At 31.5% G+C, this 21,663-nt stretch overlaps 1 protein-coding gene across 1 annotated transcript in view; it reads left to right on the top strand.

Annotated features, from left to right (window-relative positions):
* LOC147079693 (uncharacterized) overlaps positions 1-20,566 on the top strand; it is a 68,419-nt gene extending 47,853 nt beyond the window's left edge. Inside the window, exons 2-7 of the mRNA XM_085943301.1 lie at positions 11,329-11,748; positions 12,885-13,122; positions 16,090-16,299; positions 16,582-16,743; positions 17,250-17,355; positions 19,043-20,566. Coding sequence (XP_085799427.1) covers positions 11,329-11,748; positions 12,885-13,122; positions 16,090-16,299; positions 16,582-16,743; positions 17,250-17,355; positions 19,043-19,138 — 1,232 coding nt within the window. The 3' untranslated portion in view covers positions 19,139-20,566. The remainder of the gene's footprint in view (positions 1-11,328; positions 11,749-12,884; positions 13,123-16,089; positions 16,300-16,581; positions 16,744-17,249; positions 17,356-19,042) is intronic.
* Positions 20,567-21,663: the final 1,097 nt, after the last annotated feature.

A 21,663-nucleotide genomic window follows, 5' to 3' on the forward strand; every position in this document is an offset into this window, starting at 1 on the left:
TCATATAATATATTATCTAAATTATCAAAGTGTCGCGTGCCACCATTGACATAATTATTATATAATATGGAAAAAAGACCCCGACTCTCAGCGACCCTCGCAAAATATACCACTTACCTACCTGCCTACCCACCACTTATTTCGCGCGGGTGGGTATATAATGTTAACCCCATTTTCGGATACAGATACACTGGGTATATAATATGTACATACTAAGCGGTTTTAAATTTATTATTAGATGCAATCGGTTTCTAGTAAAAGGTATTGGCTGAAAACAGTTCTTTTGATTGTAACATTACGTAATCGACTGTAAAAGGGCAACATTATTAGGGCATTCTATTAATGTGAATCGAAGATGTATATTATGCAATAGATAGACAATAGGTACTTATCGATTTATTATATCGTCACTGTCACGTCACACTAATTCGAAAAAATTACATATTGAGTTAGTTATACTTACCAAAATGTTCTTTATTTAAAACTTTACCGTCTGGAAACCTTCTTAATAAATAAACAGTCTTTATTTTAAAGTCATCCTTTTTACGATTACTTAATAAACTCACATGATAGACCATTTCAAACATTTTAACAACTTCAAAGTCAAATTACTCATAACTAGTATTCTCCAGTTAGTGTGTTCTGCAAGAACAGAGACGATATTATTTTGACCGAAATCATCCATCCAATGTCTAATATTAAAACTTTATCGGCGGATTTTATTTATTCGTATTGGTATTATTCTCTGACATTTAAAAAAATATATTTGCAGATACTGTGCGATTATTAAGTTTAATAATATTATATCCAAGGAACAAAGAAATAATGGGAACTGAAATACTTAACAGGTGTGGCGTAATATGGAACCTATCTCGAGTGTGGAAGAATATGTGATAAACTTAAACACGTGTCAAGAATACGTCATTCTAAGCTTGTCCTTCGTTCTGACAACTGCTCTCGGTTTATGCACCGACGCTCATTCAATATTGGTCTATTTGAAGGTTGCAACACACGATTGCACATTGTGTGTTTCATTTTCGTAGGACACTCACATTCAAACCCCTGCTTCAAAATGTAGTGTATTGCGGTATAGCTGAATTCTATTTATTGTTCTGTGATTATATCTTATCCTTAATATATAATTAGAAGTAATACCATTCCTCAAAACGTATTTATAATTCTAATTTTTCGTACATCATCATGACCATCCGGGGCTTATCTACCGATTGATGAAGTCCTACCCTAGCCCATTCCACTCTGCTCTAAATTTATCTTTTCGTATTTCCATAGAATATTTCAATTACAATTGCCCGGACAAGAGTTGGTTCTAGATTTTTTTCCTATAATTGTTTTTAATTACATAGACATCATCATGTTCGATCCTAATGGGATGATATAATATAGAGGTTATATTAGTAAATGTTTTACGAGAAATGGGTGTGAGCCACTTAGCTCCATACTCTGGGTCCAAACACACATTGAAAGACAACATGTGAATTTGCCATACCCGAGATTCGAACCCGGGACCTACGACATTATAAGGCGACACGTTACCGCTCGGCCATAAATTACACACATATATATACATTATTATTGTATCGTTTACAATTTGAGGATTTGCCTGTTGAGGGTTGTAGTAGTCTAACGGAAAGAAAAGACTGCCATATTTACAGGACTTAAATTTGGATCTGGTTCATATTCAGTATTTTACTGTACAGGAGCCGTCCATATTTGACGTTACGCTCTGGGGGGTCTGATATAATGTGATGATTTGTGACGATGCGGAGACGGGGTCAGAGAAAATATGACGTCACAAAGTACACATCAAACACAAAAGGATCTGTAAACAGAATATTGGGGATCGGGGATTTAAGTATAAATACTAAAAAAACATTTTGTATGTTTTTTAACGTTTATGGGGGTGTCAAAATGTGACGTAAAATAGACAGGGTGGTAAAAGGTTATGTGACGATGTGGGGGATTAAAAATAGCCAAAATCGTGTGACGTCATATGTGGAAGGCCCATTATCTTTAGCACTAAAATACATATTTTTAAAAAGTAATGCCTAACCCCGATTCGAACACGGGATAGAAAATTCCACTGTCTCGGTTCAAGTATTCTTCGGACAAATTTGTTTAGGAATACTTGGATTACCCTATCTTGCTTCTGTTAAGCTCCAAGTTTTACACGCAACCATAAAATTAACCAACATTTAGAGACTGAGGACTTTGCATAGGGGCCTAATATTTATAGCTACTCACTAGCTACAATATTTATATTTTATAAATTAAAACAATACGTAGATATTCTTTTATACTTTATTTCATCGAAATATAATTCTATATAATGTATATTATGTTATATAAATTATTATTATAAAGATTGTTGAGCTAAATGAAATAGAATGTTGTTGATTCTGCTATTATAAACCAGCTAAAATATTATGTGGTTTAAAATTCCAATCGATCACTAAGCCACAGTACAGTTGCCTATTAAAAAGTTTTTCTTTCCTGTCAATATTACTATTGATTGATAGGTTACAAATGGGTTTTTGTCACTTTTGTGTTATGAAAATTTATTAACAGCTGATTCTTTGTCGTCGCGGAATAGTAGGGAGTCGCCCAAGTGAGCATAGAGCCGGGCCGCAGACCGCAGACCGCAAGCAACCACAAAAATGCGGCAACGTGCGACCGCATGCAGCCCCTGTGATTGCTTATGGTCCGTGTGCGCCGGCTCGGTAATTTAAATATTTCAAGCGAAAATAATATAATGTAAAAGTGTATGTAGATATTTTAATCAAGGAACACAAAAATAATGGGAAGTGCGTTTGTATAATTGTCGAGTGTTTAAAAATATAGGATTAACTTAAACATGTGTTAAAGAATATGTTATTTTCAATAGTAATGCATTAAATTTTGTCATGTAAACGAAGCACGCATTCAATAATGATAATATTTGAGACCGGCTCTGAGGCTTTGTATTTTTTGCGTTTTGTGGCCTGAACAGTGGTGTAGTGTATTAGGTATGGTATTGGCAACATTGAACCGCCACGGGGTTTTAGCCATGAGCTGTGGTGGACTAGCTATTAGTAGCAAACGGCAGGTGTTCGACGCAGCGACACTATATGCGAAGGTCATACACACAAAGTATGAAAAGCATTCCGTATCATGTGGTGTTAATAGAAAATCTACTGTTGCTTGTATGATGATAATATTTTTGTTGTCTGTGATTCATAGTCTTTAATCTTTAATTCGGGTAATTTTCTTTCTCTAGATCTCACAAAATACATTGAATGAAGAAAACATCTGCCCACTAGCGTATAGTGATCTCAATGCATACGATTGCATTGAAGGTGTTATTGAGTCAACGTACAATGAAATATAACAATATTATAATTTCGAATAACATAGTAAAAGTTACATTGAATATCAATGTTGATTATAACACTCCTGTACCGTATGTATAGTAGACAGAAATAAACACGCAGGTCAAATGTTCGTTATCACTGCTATAACTTACCTACATCACATTTTTTTATGATTTTGGGTAGTTCGAAACTTAAATATAAATTGTCATTATTTCGTCTTGAGCATCAGTCAAATTACATTACAATCGTTCAATGGAAGTAAAATCGACAAATAATAAATTACGAGGAATGGGTATCGCTGAACGTCAAAAAAGTAATTTCTTTTTACATAATATGTCTATTTAATATTAGCTCGACAGCGTTTAACAATGTGTGACCTGTTCTATAAAGTGTACTTACATACGTAATAATATAATAGATATCTTAGCCCCGCCCCAATTTGCATAAAACAGTTCGATCGCCAGGTTATTATTGTAATATCCTACGTGTAAGTTTTTATATTTTTTCTGTGCCTCCCACATATTAAAATAATACCACAGCTGGAACTAACGTGAAGTTAGTACCTACCTACTGTCCTACCACAATATTATAAATGATGTATTTTTCCGGAAACCGCTACAGCAGCGTTGCCAATTTAGCGCTTTTCTAACCAGATACAGCATTTTAGTACAGCTTAAAATTTATCATTAAAAAATACAAATTTACCTACAAATATTTTTCTGAAAAGTAACATGCACTGACGACTAAATTTCATACCTACAATTATGTTAGTTGTATTACTTATTTATTAGTTGTGAAACATTTTTTTTTCTTCAATCATTGTTATTGTCAAAACATTTGCGTAATTATGATTTTTTAAATGGAATTTTCTAAACATTTTCTTAGTTTTGAGAAAGTCTAGGATAAAAATTTGTATACTACCTAGCTTATTTTCTCACCATACCATTCATATTTTATGACCTACAGTCATTATGTAAGTCCAGGGAACGGCGTTCCGGCACTTTTTTTAATGGTATGTTTAATGTTTCAAAAGCAATTAGACGAAACAATGTTCGCGCTGACATAGTACAAGTTTATTTTCCTGATTCATATTATATGAAAAGGCATATCCTGAAAAACTATCGCGTTTGATATATGCATTGAATTCTATTACCATTTCTTTAATAGAATGTGAACGTGAATTTTAGAAAATGAATCTAATTATTATGCCAATAAGAGCTTCGTTGAAGACGAAAATAGTTTTGGCACTTTTGTTCATCAAAGTCGTTGGACCACCTTTGACACTTTTCGATCCTTCAAAATATGTTGATCGGTGGTTACTCAGTGGAAGAAATTTGCCCATAGATTCTCACCAAGAAAAGGAATCGAGACGATTTTCCAGAGGGAAATTGGACTGAACTTTGGAAATCACCATGGTGGGGCTGACAGGGGGTCTGGATCGACCTGATAAGTGAGATAAATGCACATCACAATTTCGCTCTGATGGTAAAAACATCGCCTTCCTTCAAGCGTATTAACATTTTAAAATATGTGGTTGCGTAATTGCATTTTTTTATTAATGTTTGTTGTTACACTAAATACCCTTAATTTTACTTCGAATACCTTTTGAAGAAAGCTACTATAGAGCTTCACACTGCCTTTAACCTTAGTGTTATAGGTAGGGGGCCCGCCAAAGATCCTGGACTGGGGGACCGCTTCAGGATGTGGGGGCCATGGAAGTAACAATATACATACTTCTATTCAAATATAATATGCAGTTTTTACAATTTTATGTTATACAACTTTAGTTGTTTATTTGTTTGTTTAATTTTTATGCGCTTCGTGGTATAGGAAAAGTTGCTTTAAATGATATTTGAATTTAATTTTCTTTCGTAGGTAAGAATTTTGGCAAGAAGTGAGTTCCGGCACCTTTGTTTTTTTTTATTTTTAAAAAGCCTTGTGTATAACTATAATTAAATACAAGGAACTATAAGATATAACTAAAAATAATAAACTGAATATGAATGACACTAATGATTACAAAAAAAGAGGTTTTTACTCATACCAGTTGTAAAAGAAAATACCCCATTAGAACTGCATAATGCATATATTATATGAGATATCAGTTATCACTTTGAATTCGCATGTGTTATTAATAATATACAACAAGTCCAACAGGGCTCCATTCAGACATAAAACGCCGATGAATTTTCAAAATTCTGCAAACCCTAACGAAGCTTGAAAATTTTTAATGGACAAATTTTTTTTTTCATTAATTTTGTGTATTAAAAAGTTATACGCTCATAGGAAAACCAAGGTTAGGGTTACCTACATCTTTTTGAATCATATGGAAAGTTAATTTCTACAATAAATATGCCGTTCACAAAGAATTACTGTACTTATTGTGCTTGAAAAATTAACTAATGACATACTTTTTAAAGGTAATTTTAGAATATGTATTTGAAAAAACACAAATCAATTATGCTTAGGCTGTTTTAATCTCAATTAGGTACCTACCCACTTATGGAAACAATTTATAATAATTTAAAATATAGCTATCTTATTATTATGATATTTACTTACAGTAATTTTAAATATCTACCTACTATACTTTATGTCTCAAAAATAGCAAACAAAATAATAATATTAGAATCTAAATAACGAAGGTTAGTAAATTGGTATTTGGCGGAAATTAAATTAAATAATACCTAGGTACGTATTTTTTAAGTGCCGATTGTTTCATCCACCATCATCCTGCCACCATCCGGTCCGGTCCACGGATGTAAAAAGGTTGAAAACATTGTTCTAAAAGGTACATCGTTGGCTCAAAGAAAACAAATGATTTTGAATAGAATTAAAATTATTACACAGCCTACATGCATATCAGAATTCCAAACTACAAGTAAAAGAAATGGCATATTAAAAATACATTACCTCCCTAGACACATAGTAGTATAATCTTAAAATCACAGATTGGTTCTGGAAATGATCGACACGTACTCTGTGCCGACTAACGTACAATTATTATTGTTTAGCCGTGGCTTGTTCACCTGCAGATCAAACTTATATATTTAAAAATATTTTTTAATTGCATATTGACTTATTTATATAATCACCTGATTATATATTCTATAGAATAATTTATTTTGCCAACGATGCCGTATGTGTAGGAATGTATTACACAGATAATAACAAAACAATCTGCAAAGGTTTTAAAAAATATACCACAGCGCGCCATCTGTCTTGACGTAAATAAAGGTCGGATTATGTTTCAAATAATTCTCAATTTTTTTATATGGACTTTACGTCACGTAGCCCCGCCCAGTCTATCGAATTGTATGAACTAAGATAAGCTCCGATCGCAGAGCCTAAAACCTAAGCCTAATTTAAATGAAAAAAATGATTTCCATGGTGAATATTAATAAATACAGATTGTTTGTTTTTTTTTTTAAATAAAAAGAGCTTTTATCTGATGATTTTTTATGTGTATAAATGTTTTGGAAAAATACGTAATTTAAACAGCTGATCGCTTAATTTTATGTCTTCAGTGAGTTTTTGAAGTTTCATTAAATTAGTGTGTACCTATTCATTAGTAGTCATATCATATTATTTTCTTATTTCTCGTAAGTATACCTGACAAGTGTGTTCTTTTTATCAGATCTCCACAGCCAACCTCTTTCCAAAAGTCACCCTTCGCCACTGAACCTGACTATTACTCAAATTATTATTCAAAATTGTGAACTAAGTTGGAAAATTTTTAAATTATGATAATGACATTTTATAAAGCAAAACATTATTTTTAACACAGACTTTATTTTTAATTTTTCATGTTTTTTATCTAAAGTATGAGGGAAATGACTACACACTTAAGTTCGCGACACCTATTTACCTAGTATCTACCCATATCTCTGTTGACATGGGTAGTAATTATTTTTATAATAAAGGTAGATTCACAGAAAATTGACCGCTGATATTTTTATTCAGGGATATTTTTTTTTCACGTAGTTAATGTTTGCTGCATTTTTGAGAAATAAGAAAAAAAGAAAAATTCATTGATAATTGTTATGAACCACGCCGTCAATTTTCAGGGTACATAGTGTACTTTGGCCAAAAGAATAAAATTGTCCCATGAGGAATAATAGCCTAAGGCAGCCAACCGTATTTGATCAGAGAAGCGCATGTTGATTTTCATTCGAACCGTATTGTTACAAAATCTCGTTAAAAAATCAACAGAACTGTTTTAGTGAAATTACTCCTACACAATAAATACTACATCGCCTCACACACGTTTATTAGTCGATGATGTATTTATGTGTTGGTAACAGTACTAAAAAGGTACCTATGGAAACAATACCAATGTAACTGCATACCGCTTTTGCCGTACGCATGGTGCCACTGTAGAATAATTTATGTATATTATATTCAGCAGATTCAGTTATATCAGAATCTAGATGCTCTATATTCTATAATACTATAATCTACATTGTCACGATACCCTGACTACCTACCATACGTAAGTCTTCCATCTGAACATTATAGAAATAGAGACCGCCAGGGTCGTATATAAATAATATGCAGAAGATTTTAATCTACCCCTCCTTTTTATACTGGTGATTAATTTTTTTCAATGAAATTTGTGCAAATTACAGTCCCTAATTGAATTTTTTATGGTACGGTGCTATTTTGGTGATTACATTTCTAAAATGTATTCTATTGTCAGCGGTGGAATAAAATATTATATGATATTTTTGTTCTTTCATTCGTGAAAGAATTGAACTAATAGCTTGTTCGTGGCTAGCTCATTAGTACCTATAGCTGGTAGATTGTAAATTATAAAAAAGTTTTACAATATTAAAAAATGTACATGTAACGTTTCCCATTCATAGTGCAAGGAGAAATATTTTCATTCCAAAGTCAAAAAAATATTATTGTGGCGAATAGAGAAAATAGGCTGTGGAAATCCGACATAAGTACTGCACACTAAACTTTATCAGTCAAACATAATCATAAAAGTATTCTTAGTTCAATGAAAACAAATAAGTATGACTGGAAATGTTTATTGTGCACTATTTATATCCAATCTCCACAGCCTACCTCCACCCTTCGCCAGTGTTATTATATCAATTTGGTTGGTACACGAATATAATACATACCAAATAAATGGAAAAATAACGTGAATTGTTTATTTTCAAGAAACCACTTTTCACCAAAACTATTATAATAATATGTATTATAGGTACAGTTGTTATTATAATATGTTTACATAAACAATAATATAAAGCTAAGGGCAGTGTCATACACTGCAACAGCGTTTCCCAACTGGTATTTCACAGAACTCTAGGGATTATAATATAATCAATATATACAAAAAATTAAGAATATTGTGCACGTCACACGGCAACATACATTATTTAATTGTTAATGTATGTGAAACAAAATTGCATTGCAGGCGATTTTTTTTATTTTTCGTGGAATAAATTAGTAGTGTATGAAAATGTTACGTTTCATTATAATTAAAGTTAAAATTAAAGTAGCTGATGACCCTTTATAAATCGCGTGACCCATGGGTTGGGAATTTAAATTTGGTAAATGGTAATTTAAATTTATCTGTTCTGATATTTTTTTTTCAGCGCATAACGAATTTTCAAAGTTTTTTGTCCTGAAAACGATTTACGGTTACCCAATGATAATAATCTTATACCAGAATTATCTTTAAAGAGAAAAACCTTATAATGTACCCCCTCCCCGTGAGGAGGGCGCATACCAACAACAATATAGTCTAAATAGTACTAAAATATATATTATTGAAATGAAAACAGATTGGTTGTAGGAAATCAATAATAGATAGTATTAGATAATATGAAAGGGTTATTGCAATATGTAAAACAATGACATGCCATAGTAACCTAGTTCAGAGAATATAATATGGGCAATTTAAGGTTTCAAAGAATTATTCTAAAAATTGCAAATAATGCTTTTTACCTTAGGACCAATGCAAATTGATCATGGGTTATTGCATGACAATCATATGACACAGAAACCTAATTCAGGAATAATATGGACAATTTAATGTTTAAAATAAGTCTGAAATTACAAATAACCTTTAGAGTAAACCATCCATGTAATTTTAAAAATACGAACATGTTTTAAATAAAATGTGGATTTATTTTTAGGAATGTTTAAGTAAAAACACAACTTAGATCAATAACGTCTTGGTTATCATTGTCATGAATTAACCCCTTCATATTGTCTAATGGCTATTTGGTACCACCGGATGATAGTTTTCTCCAATGATGAGCGGTTGGTCTAGCAATGTGACCTGCCTATCTCCACTTCAAGATATTTTCTCTTTGTATTATATATACCCAATATTTTTGTTTCTTCCCTTACATATTTATTTTTTTATCCCTGCGCGTTATGCCCAATGGACATCTCTTCACACCGCATGTATTACTCTAAGTTTTTTAAACTCTTTTTCAATTTAAAGGACGATCAAGAATTTCAAGAAAAATCATTGAGATGATCAAGTTTGGTGGAAATACATTAAATCAAATGATACAACCGATGATATTAGAGACAACAAGGAGAGGATAGAGAATGGCTGAAATGTCGATTAGAGTAGATCGTCCAAGAAAATAGCTAATCATACTTTATTATATAACATGTTATATTGAATATTTAATTTTATGTACTGCTATATTATGTGCGATATAAACAAATCTTCTATTAATTATATTACTGATAACGGCCACGAGTTGCCAAAAGTAATTTTCTATTTTATCAATTTCCTTATATTGAGATTATTTTCTGGATCATTCCCCACATCAACAATGTAATAATATCATTTTGACACAATGCTAGCTGCCCGGTCAAAAGAGTATGATGTAGGACTTGCTATTTTGTAATATCTTTTTCTTCTTTTGTAAACAGTTAGTTCCCCATTATTTTAGCAAAACACTGTATACTATGTAAGTACAATTTACTAGGAACTAATGACAGCAACTCAACATATTGATGTGTATTAAAAATCTGTCAATGACTTAAGTAATGTACATATCTCACATTCCTTATGATTTTAATATTATATACCTACTAGCTGCCCAGAACTGCCCACTATGGAAACAAATGTGGTGTGGTGTGGGATCGTTATTCTTATTTACTACAATTGTTTTCTTTTAATTTAATAATAATATATAACTATATAAGTCATCCATTCACTGTGCGACATGTCTGGCTCAATACCATTTCATCATCTTGGCGACATCTATCACATTGCGTACTTTCGTTTGACTCCTTATCCACTGTTTCATTTGTGGTCTTTGCGCTACTTTTCTTTAACTATTTATTATTAATGCAGACTAAAGTTCTAATATTCAGATATTAGATTAAGTGGTAGGTATACTGCTACAGTTTATAGTACAAATAATAATAACCGCTATAATTTATGATAATCATAAAATGCTGGCAACCTAAAAAACATAAAAATTGTACATACCTAATTTATAACATACATAGATCCCTGTTGTATTGAAGTAATTAGAAGCTTATTCAGAATTCTGTACACGTTAAAATAATGAAAGATAAAATCAATGCTATCATTAATCGATGTTCAAAGTAATTGCATATCATATAATTGCATCTTGATGAGAATATCTACAGCTGTTTTTAACAGAGAGGGTAATAATAAAACCACTCATATAAAACTGGGAATATTTTCATTTTATAACCCATAGTCATATCTCTACAATGCCTGTGTTTTCAATATGTGGGTCAATTTATTTTTAATAGTCTATACCACTCTGTATTATTTTTTATATAAATGCATTTTATTCATATTTGTATTTTTTACAAAAGATACTTTAGCAGTATTTCTAACAGAATAATATAGGATTCATGGAAAAATGTATATGAATTAAAAATTCACAGGGAATATTTTGTTTTTAACACTAATCATTGTAGGCATTAATATTCTTTTTCACAGATTTCAACCAAGAATCATCAGAAGACTATGCAATACATCAGCTGACAAAATTCCTTAAGGGAGATTACCAGGCTTTGTCGCCTTCAAACTATTATCGGCAGACTCAGGAGAGGGATATACCACAAAAAAGTCAAAAGGAATATCCAAACATTCCTAACCTCAGTCAGATTCCTTTTCAAAATCTTGAGTACCCTCAGCACCAACATCACGGAGACCAGAACGATAATGCAGAAGAGGAGAATGTTGAGAATTATGACATTCAACCGGAGGCTGTTCAATTATTTGAGTTGCCGCCAGTGCCTGAGTTTACGTATCGCTTGGAAGTAAAACAAAAACCCGTAGACAGAAAAACACCTTTTGCTGTTTCACCAGTTGACAGCAGATATTATCAACAAGTTCCCGACACCACAGGCAGATTGGGTGAGTTCATATTTTCAATATTAACGCACCAATATTTAACGATTAATTCATAAGTTTCGAGAATGCAATAATCTTTATTGAATATACATACAAAAAATATAATACCCGGCAGGATTCAAACCCACATCCACTGGATTCACACTAATGAAAGCACTAGAAGATGTCGTCGAATTATGCATGTTTAATAATTATTTTAATAGTTACTCACCGAAATGTTCATAAAAACCAACATCTACACAAAAATACATATATTTGTCAATGGCGAAAGGTGGAGGGGTCAGCTGTTAAGATCAGACATAAATAGAGCACACTACACTTTGTCAGTCACAATTATTTGTTTTCATTGAACTTAGAATACAGATGGTGCTGGTTAGTTTTTAAAATTCAATTAAACCCTGCCTAAACCAAACCATCATAGTGGAGATCCGACAAAAATAGTGTACACCTTGTCAGTCATACTGAATTGTTTTCGTTAAATTAAGAGTATAAATTGCATAATGTTGGGCGCGTATCTTAAGGACTTACGCGCCTAAGTATGGTTATGCATCGCGCCCTTAGTTAGCTACAAGTAATTTTGCATTACATGTTCATTTGAAGACAACTTCACACTTCTAATATGACATTCCACTATAATTTCAGATTCACCCAATTAGTTAATTACATATTTTATTATATTTGCATATATTGCTAAATAAGCCGTGAATACTTAAATCCATAGTACTGGGTAGTGCCTAATTAAATTCGACTGCAATTTGACATTTCAAGCATCTCAAATTTTGCCGTATCAAAGGAGGCATTTTAATACAAAAGTTACCTATCTAAAAATACCTGTCAAAAGTTACTTCCTCTTCAACTTTATGAGCAACCAAAATCAATGCAATGGTCATTATTTTTAAGATGAATAATCAAGTAAAACACCGAGAACCCTAGGTTATGTTAACAAAGCAATAGCCATTTTGTTTTTGTGGCTGCCAATAGAAGAAAATAATGAACTTGTTACCAATACAACCACACATAGGTACAATTTATTTTTCCATTCAAAAATCGAACTGCCTTCAAAATCCTTAATATGAAATGCGTACTAGACTCAACTTCTTTGGTCAGAATGCATTTAATCTTTTAAAAATATATTTCAGAACAAAAACGAGCAATAAAGGAGATTCCATCTAAAGAATCAGATGCGAAGGATGGATTATTGCAGTACGAATTCAATGCTGCTCCAAGTGTTGATGATTCTATTCAACTTGAAGAATTGGAGAATTCCTTCGAAGAACCTCGCCATCAGAGGCAAAACCCAAATCTGGCTGCAAATAAAATTAATAAAGTGGTCGATATGCCTGACCAAGGACTAAATAGTGCTGGACTACTACCAAGGTAATTAATTTTAAAATCACTTTAATAGCGTAAACTGACAACATTATATTACTAAATTTAATATGTAGTATAATAATTTTAACATCTTATTTTATAACTGAATATGCAGAGCTAACTATTCATTAGAAAAGTTACTTTGAATATGAAATATTTTAGTATTTTTGGCCATGTTACTTAAGGGCGGACGTGCTCAGCGTGGGTCAAAATTGAGCTTTTATTCTATTTTCAAAGCATGATCCTGGACATTCCTTAAACGTTGTAGATAATCTATTTATATAATTTTGAAGCCTTATTATCCTTTATATTTATTTAAACATTTAATGACTGCATAAAGTATGTTTATTACATAAAATAGTAATCTTTTAAACCTCTCGCTCTAATGTTTCAGAATATAGTCATATTTCAGTACATAAATGTGCAGTGGTGTTAAGATTTTTTACATTTATTAATTTTTAAACGCATTTATAAAACCATCAGTATAATTTATGTCGATATTATTATAGTGAAATATTTACGATAAAAATTATATTGATAATCTCTGTGATCCCAAATTAGACAAGAATTAGGCATTTTATTATTCAAAAAATGGGCAAGATTAACAAATTTGAAGATAATTCTAAACATACCGATTATAAGCTATGTCTTTGACCATTCAAGTGTGATAAGCATCCTACAAATAATGATTGCTTTATAATAATTATTGACCTAAGAATAAGGTGAAGTGTTTTTTTGAAATATGCCATTTCTTTTGGCATTCCCCAGTGGTTAAGCTACAACATACGGCCGTAGCCACAGATTGACAAACTATAATTGAAATAGGGAGTAAAATGATGTTAACGTGCGTGTTTGAACGTGTACCTAACGGAAATTTTTTTATTTTATTTTTAAACGGTACACGTTCAAACTGTAACAAATTTTACTCCCTACTTCAATTATAGTTTGTCAAATTATGGCTACGGCCGTTTGTTGTAGCTTTACCACTGGGGAAAGCCAAAAGAAATGGCGTATTTCAAAACAACACTACCTTATTCTTAGGTCAATAATTATTATAAAGCAATCATTATTCGTAGGATGTTTATCACACTTGAATGGTCAAAGACATAGTTTATAATAAGTATCTTTAGAATTATCTTCAAATGTGTTAATCATGCCCATTTTTTGAATAATAAAATGCCTAATTCTTGTAAAATTTGGGATCACAAAGATTATCAATATAATTTTTTATCGTAAATATTTCACTATCATAATGTCGACATAAATTATACTAATGGTTTTGTAAATGCGTTTAAAAATTAATAAACGTAAAAAATCTTAACACCACTGCATATTTATGTACTGAAATTATATATATAATATTCTAAAACATTAGAGCGAGAGGTTTAAAATAATACTATTTTATGTAATAAAAATACTTTATACAGTCATCAAATGCTTAAAATAAATATAAAGGATAATAAGGCTTCAAAATTATATAAATAGATTATCTACAACGTTTAAGGAATGTCCAGGATCATGCTTTGAAAATAGAATAAAAGCTCCATTTTGACCTACGCTGAGCATGTCCCCCCTTAAATGACCCAAACATTAACTTCTTGATCTGGTTTACAGTATTTAAGTAATGAAGTGAGTAATGATATCATGTAATAATCAATATAACCATCGGGTACAAGCAGGGACGGCTCTTCTATAGGAGCAAAGGCTGCACTAATCTCCCAAATTCTTATGTAATAATATGTACATATTCAAATACCTACATATAGTAATAATTAATTATTGTAAAATATCTTTAATTTGTCGCCCATCCTCTACGCGCATTCACATACGTATTTCTGGCGTATTTTTGACCGGCCGCTGAGCTGGATGTATTATACATGTACGTCTTTCATAGTATTTGTTGAATGTTCGAAAGAAGACCTGTACTGCCCGCCTGTAGATGGTTTTTTTGCATGCTGCCGATGTGTAAGCTCAATGAACGTACAATTTTTACCTTGCTTTGTGTAGTGGTCTCCCTCTGCGTGCTTCTAAGCATAATCGATAGATGTCACGTTTATAATAATATTATTGTACGCACGTATGAAGTAGCTAAAAGTTTCCCGCGCAATATTTAAAAATACTAGGTATATTATTATTTCATACGTTATGACGTTATGAGGTAAATGCTCTGTTGTATGATGCGCCATATTAATATTGAATCAATCAGAATATCGATTAGAGTAATATTGTCACCATTAAGTTAGGTACAGTCATCTCACCATACAAATACCGATTTTATAATTATTTTACATTTCAAAATTAAACACTAAATAATTTTAATATAAATCTACATCAAAATAAGTAAGTAACATAATACATATAATATACCTACTTATACACACTATTATTTTTGACGTTGAATGTCTTTCAAATCAGTCCCATTTGGAGTGCAATTCTGGAATTGAGGTGTACAAAAGCAGTAGCAAATTTTTAACACAAGTGATATCCCGTTGGAAAATTAATGACCCATGCCTAGTATTTATAAAAATGATACAGCGCGTATATGAGAATAATGTGGGATGAAAAATGAGAATTCTGTGGCTCAATAACACATGTCTAAAATACTTACATCAGTTACGATTTATGGAAGATATGAGTGACAAACGTGGTAACTATGTCAGTACATATGAAGTGTAATTAGGTACAGTAAAAATCGAAAAGAGTGTATACCTATTGCCTTTTGCATCATACTTATCATACCAGAGGCTTGAACTTTGTAACTTTGGCAACAAATAAATGCTATCTGTGAATGTAAGCGTCGTTTAGCATACGCCTAACTCCACCACGAAGGCTATTGCAGATTTTTTTTCAATACCACGAAAAGGAAAATGCATGTCTTTATTTGCACTCCCTAATTTTATTATCACCGGCCGCCACTGGGTACAAGTATTCATGGAAATAAGTAAATGTCATTGGTCTTTCCTTATTTTCAAGGGTCTATTCAATTGGCAAGTTTAATGCTGAACGTGACATCCCAACGTCACTTGTTCCCACCTCTCTACGCCATCAGCATGTCATCCAGCAGGCGTTAAAAAATAATCCAGGCATGGATCAAGCAATGAATGTTTACATTTATGCTATGGTCGCTGGAATAAGTGCCGCAGCACTGGTTGCAGTGGGCGCCTTTACTTTTGGCTGGTATACGTAAGTATTATAAATCTAAAAACAGCAAAAATATATTGGCAGTTTCCGCAAAGACAAATTCTAAGTTTATCAATATAAATTAGTTAACCATTCTTATCAATACATTAATTAAACAACAGAATTAGAAGATAGTTGAAATGCGAAATCAAAACAACGATTAATCTTCCTATGATGAATATCTATAATATATAATTTCTTTTGAATATAAAGTGTATCAATGATTGTTAAATTGAGGTGGTTTGAGAAAAATATGGATTTGTACTAAAATATTTCTCTTTGCAGAATCCACAAGAAGTCAAAGTCCGCTGCAGATGTTGAATATCCTGCATATGGGGTAACTGGGCCTAATACGGACGTCAGTCCATCAGGTGACCGACGTCTGGCACATTCAGCTCAGATGTACCATTATCAACATCAAAAACAGCAGATCATTGCTATGGAAAAGTGAGAATCTTTATTTACTGAAAACAAAACACTTAATAATAATAAACATGACTATGCATTTCGTCGAAAACATCAAAATGGTAGTAATTTGGAGATTGGTTTCAAATACTGCTAAGATTCCCATTTCGGGGTAGTTGTTATAAAAAATATGATTCCCTATTAATTTTGCCATCCACAGTATAGCAGCGGTTAGCGCGTTGCGCCTGCGATTTGAATGAATCATATAATTAACTTTTCGCTGCCATGTATTATAATAATCCCATGTAAAGTCTTGTCCAGATCAAGAACATCTGTTTATGAACAACGTTTTCCATCCACGGTGGACACATGGACATTTGTATCAGAAGATATTAAATGTTGGGAAAGAAAAGTTATTAAACAGCTTTGATAAAATTTTCAAACAGGTTGTATAGATGTTCATTTGTTCATGAGCCAATGTATTTTGGTCTGGACTATGCATAATCATCATTACCATTCATCCTCAATATGTGATAATTACCTTGCAGTCGTGGTGGTGTAGCAGAACGCAATGGTTCAGTTTCTGATGCAGAATCTGAAGATGAGAATGAGGAAGGAGATTATACTGTTTATGAATGTCCTGGATTTGCAACTGTAAGTCATTATTTATAATTCTCTTTGAGAGTTATTCCAATCTCATACCGGTCAGCAAAATAGTATTGTCTTGGAATGCAACAGCTTATACCCACTAAACTATTTTAAAGAACATAATATTATCTGCACCACATAAGCTGAATATCATTCAGTACCTACCTATTGTATATTTAAAATAGTCATGCCATATTATTATAACATAACATAATTAATTTACTATATTTGTCTCACTTGGATATTACTTACTACGGGGGCACTGGGGGCAGTATGATAAGTCAGGTTAAATTCTAAGAAATGAAGTCACAATCGCAAATCTGACATCTACCATCTGTTACTAGACTACATTCAAATTTTTAGGCAGAATTGTGTTTTAGTTTATTTTTAACAGCTATTGAAAGCAGACATCCTCTTGTGTTTTAATATAAATGGAAACAAGTGAATTTCGGGTATTGCTATAACATTATTTTTTTGCATGGAAAAACCATTACGCAAACAAAAACAATGCTTGAAAAATATTACGGGGCCATCAATTTAAATAATTCACAAGTGGTTTACCGATTTCCGTTATGGGGGTTCAAACATCCAATTGAAATCACCACACCAGAAATGATTGAGAAAATCCATGATACTGTGATGCACAACTGGCGATTGAAAATGAACGAGATTGGTGAGGCTATATGCATCTCAAATGAAGGGGTTCAGAACCTTTTTCATAGTCATTTGGATATGAGAAAGCTCTCCACAAGATGGGAGCTGAGATTGGTCACAATTAACACATACGTACGACAAATTCAATGACATGCCTGGAGATGTTCCAAGCGTATAACAAATGAATTTCCGTGTTGATTTATAACATGACTATATATATATACCTATATATACTTACATCAAAGTCAAGGAAAAGTGCAAACAATAGGATTCTCCTGGTGAATCGGCACCAAAGAAGGCAAATGTGGTAATCAGATGGCATAATAATAAAATGGGAAAAACGATTACTGCGAATATTATCTACTGTAACTTATTGGACCATTTTAATGACGCTTTAAATGGAAAACGACCGCATTTTGTGAGGAAAAAAGTTCTCTTCTAACAAAACAATGCACGGGTGCAGCACAAGTGCTTCGTTTCTATAGGAAAATTGCATGAATTGCTTCCTCATACACCATATTCTCCAGATTTAGCCCCCTTCTATTATTTCCTATTTCCGGGTAAACAAATGGCTCGGCGGAAAAGATTTGGCACTAACGATGAGATCATCAATGAAACAAATGCCTAATTTGAAAGGTTGAAGAAATCATATTATTTAGAAGAGATCACAAAATTAGAAGAACGGTGGACGAAGCATATCGAGCTCAACTATGTTGAAAAATAAAATGATTTTTTGCTGAAAAAATCATGCCTTGTTTGATTTTTGACAGACTTATTATACAGCCCTCGTACATAGCATGCCCAACATCAATTAAATTTTCAATTAAATACCTACCTCTCTGCTACAAGTTTGTGTATTCGACTCCTTCTTCCCCAGCTGTAACATTATCTATTGTCCTTTCTTGTCAACGGAGTTCTTGGTTAACAAATTAATATTATACGTTTTGTTTTGTAAAATTATCTTCTTTCATCCAAAAAGCCATCTCAATAAAGTACCTACCTAGGTACAAAACAATATTACGTATTTTTATTTGTTTAGACTGGTGAAATGGAAGTGAAAAACCCACTGTTCTTGGATGAGCCCACTCCAGCTGTGCAGAACGTCGCTCCTGCTGATCAAGCCCCAAAGAAGTAAAATTTAAAATGTCAATTTTTATTTTTTTGACTTAAAATGTGATATAAACAACATCTATTCTTGAACCTGGGAAAAATCCATGGCATTACAAAATTGTAGAACACGAGGCAAATTAATAATTGGCAGAGTAGAGATTGAGTAAACTTTAATTCGAACAGCCTTAATAAACTCGTAGAACATTTTTGGCATATAACTTGGGATAACTTCTTATGAGATTTTAAGAAAGCAATATATTTTTTTATAATTTGAATAGTAATTTTCGAATCAATTTTCAATGTGTCATTCATTCATTCCTAACAACTTCTTTCCATTCGCAGGTATTAATATTGAAACTCATTTAAATAATGTGCACTTCAATTTATGAATTGTTTGAAATAAATGAATCAATTAATTGAAATAGATACTGTAGTCACATTATTATTATGAGCAGTAAATTAATAATTTTTATATAAAGAAAAATTGTATTTTTAAAATACAATCAAGTAAGTATGATAAGTTTACTTGAATATTATTTGATAACAAAAAAAATGGAAATTCCTGATTTTACTCATAATAGTATATTGAAGTAACTTGCATGTTAGCCACAAAAAAGTAGTGGTTTATTTTAACCACAACTCAAAAGAATTCACTAATCATTCTTAAACATAAAAAATATTAATATTTTTAAACACCATTACACACATTTCAGTTTGTAGAGTTTATATACCCATTATCTTATTTTTCATTAGTACTAAAAATAAAAATTAAATTATTTAAAACAGAATGCAATAGAGTAAGTAGTGAGTTAAATTATTGTCCCATACTTTACGAAGTGACATCATTTTCCTTTTATGTTAATTTTTTAGGTTTTATGTTTTTTAAATAGTTAAATCAAGATATAGCACACTGACATTAGGCATTGTGAGTCAATTAACTACTTATCTATAATATGATGTGGTGATCCTGCACATTGTGATATACTAACCTTACTATATAGCACTAAAATCAATTAGCACATTAACTGCCATACACACATAAATATTAGTTAATTAAAATATCTACTATAGTCGTAAAATAAAAAAAAAAACAATTATAAAAACGTATTCATCTTCTATAAGTACCAGTGTTACCCGAAATGTGGTACACGTGCCCCTGCTTATATAGATTTCAAAAATATATAATGGAAGTCTCTTCTCTGTACAATTATTCTTAACTGAATATCCCGGTAAAAATAATGCTCATATTTCCAGTATGGGAATCTATAGGCATTGGGCGTGCCATTATTATAGTGTATGTATATTCTCATAGGACATAGAGCATAGATTATAGAAAGCTCACCATATTTATGTTATAATTACCAATTCATGTATTAATTACATATATGCAGTTATACATTAAAATAATGTACATATTTGAGACAGCTATATATATATTATGTACACAAGTTACAAAAAAATATAACTGATAACATTTTTCACTGAGTTTTCATGCAAATAGAGTGGTTTCCATGAAAAATCAATTCAATTATTATATTACGATAATTATTATTGATACTGATTATATTGAATAAACCAGAAAGAAGTAAATTAAAACAAAACGTGAATCTAATTATATTAGAATCAAATAATGCACAAAAACCTTTAATAAAATGTGCAATTTAATTAATTCTTCCAAGAAATTTATGCTTATGCAAAATAATCCAAATTTTTAAAGAAAAACTTGTATGACTGCATTCTACTATCAATACCTTATAACTAAGACTAAAAATACATTTTATATTATCTCTTCTCACCGTTAACTAAATATTAAATTCTTTTTGTTTGCCGCGTGTTCTACACATTTCCATATAAATTCTTAGGTTATTATTATTATTTATTATAAAAATCTGTTTAAATAATATATTATTATAAGAGCCAAAGACTTACGTCAGAGCCAATTCAAATTCTATTGTAGTCCTTGGAACATAATGTATTAGCCCCGTTATCATGGTATTATAATGATCTATTTTTATTTGAAGTACTTCACAATTACTAATCAATTCAGTAATTAAACTGTAACTAGCTTCAATTCATTGATGTGTATATGTATAATTATTATTAATCAATGCAAAACTTTATCGTGTTACTTAATAATTAAATATAAAAGTGCTATAAATGTGGCCAACTTTTCTTCGGCCAAAAACGTAATGGTACTAAAATATTCAAATAGCATTTAACATTAAATGTATACCTGCCTATTGTATTTCAGGAATTGAGTCAAAAGGTATAATTTTATTAGTCCATAAATACTAGCTAGTTTTCACAAAGTTCACACAAGTAATTAAAAAAAATATGTCATCAGTTATTTCCAGTATTTTATATCGCAATGTACAACTTATCTTTTATTTGCTGATACACTCAATTTAAAAATGCATGTATTTATTATAATAATGGAAAACTTTGTGTAAGGTATAATATTATGCTAAATTTGTATGATTTTGGTGGCACTGAGGCGATAAATTATTAGTAAAAATTACATATTGTGTAGCATTTACTAAATTTGACACA

Source organism: Rhyacophila brunnea, unplaced genomic scaffold, assembly GCF_057557595.1.
Source record: "Rhyacophila brunnea isolate RB1 unplaced genomic scaffold, BYU_Rbru_1.0 scaffold_1, whole genome shotgun sequence".
NCBI lineage: Eukaryota > Metazoa > Arthropoda > Insecta > Trichoptera > Rhyacophilidae > Rhyacophila > Rhyacophila brunnea.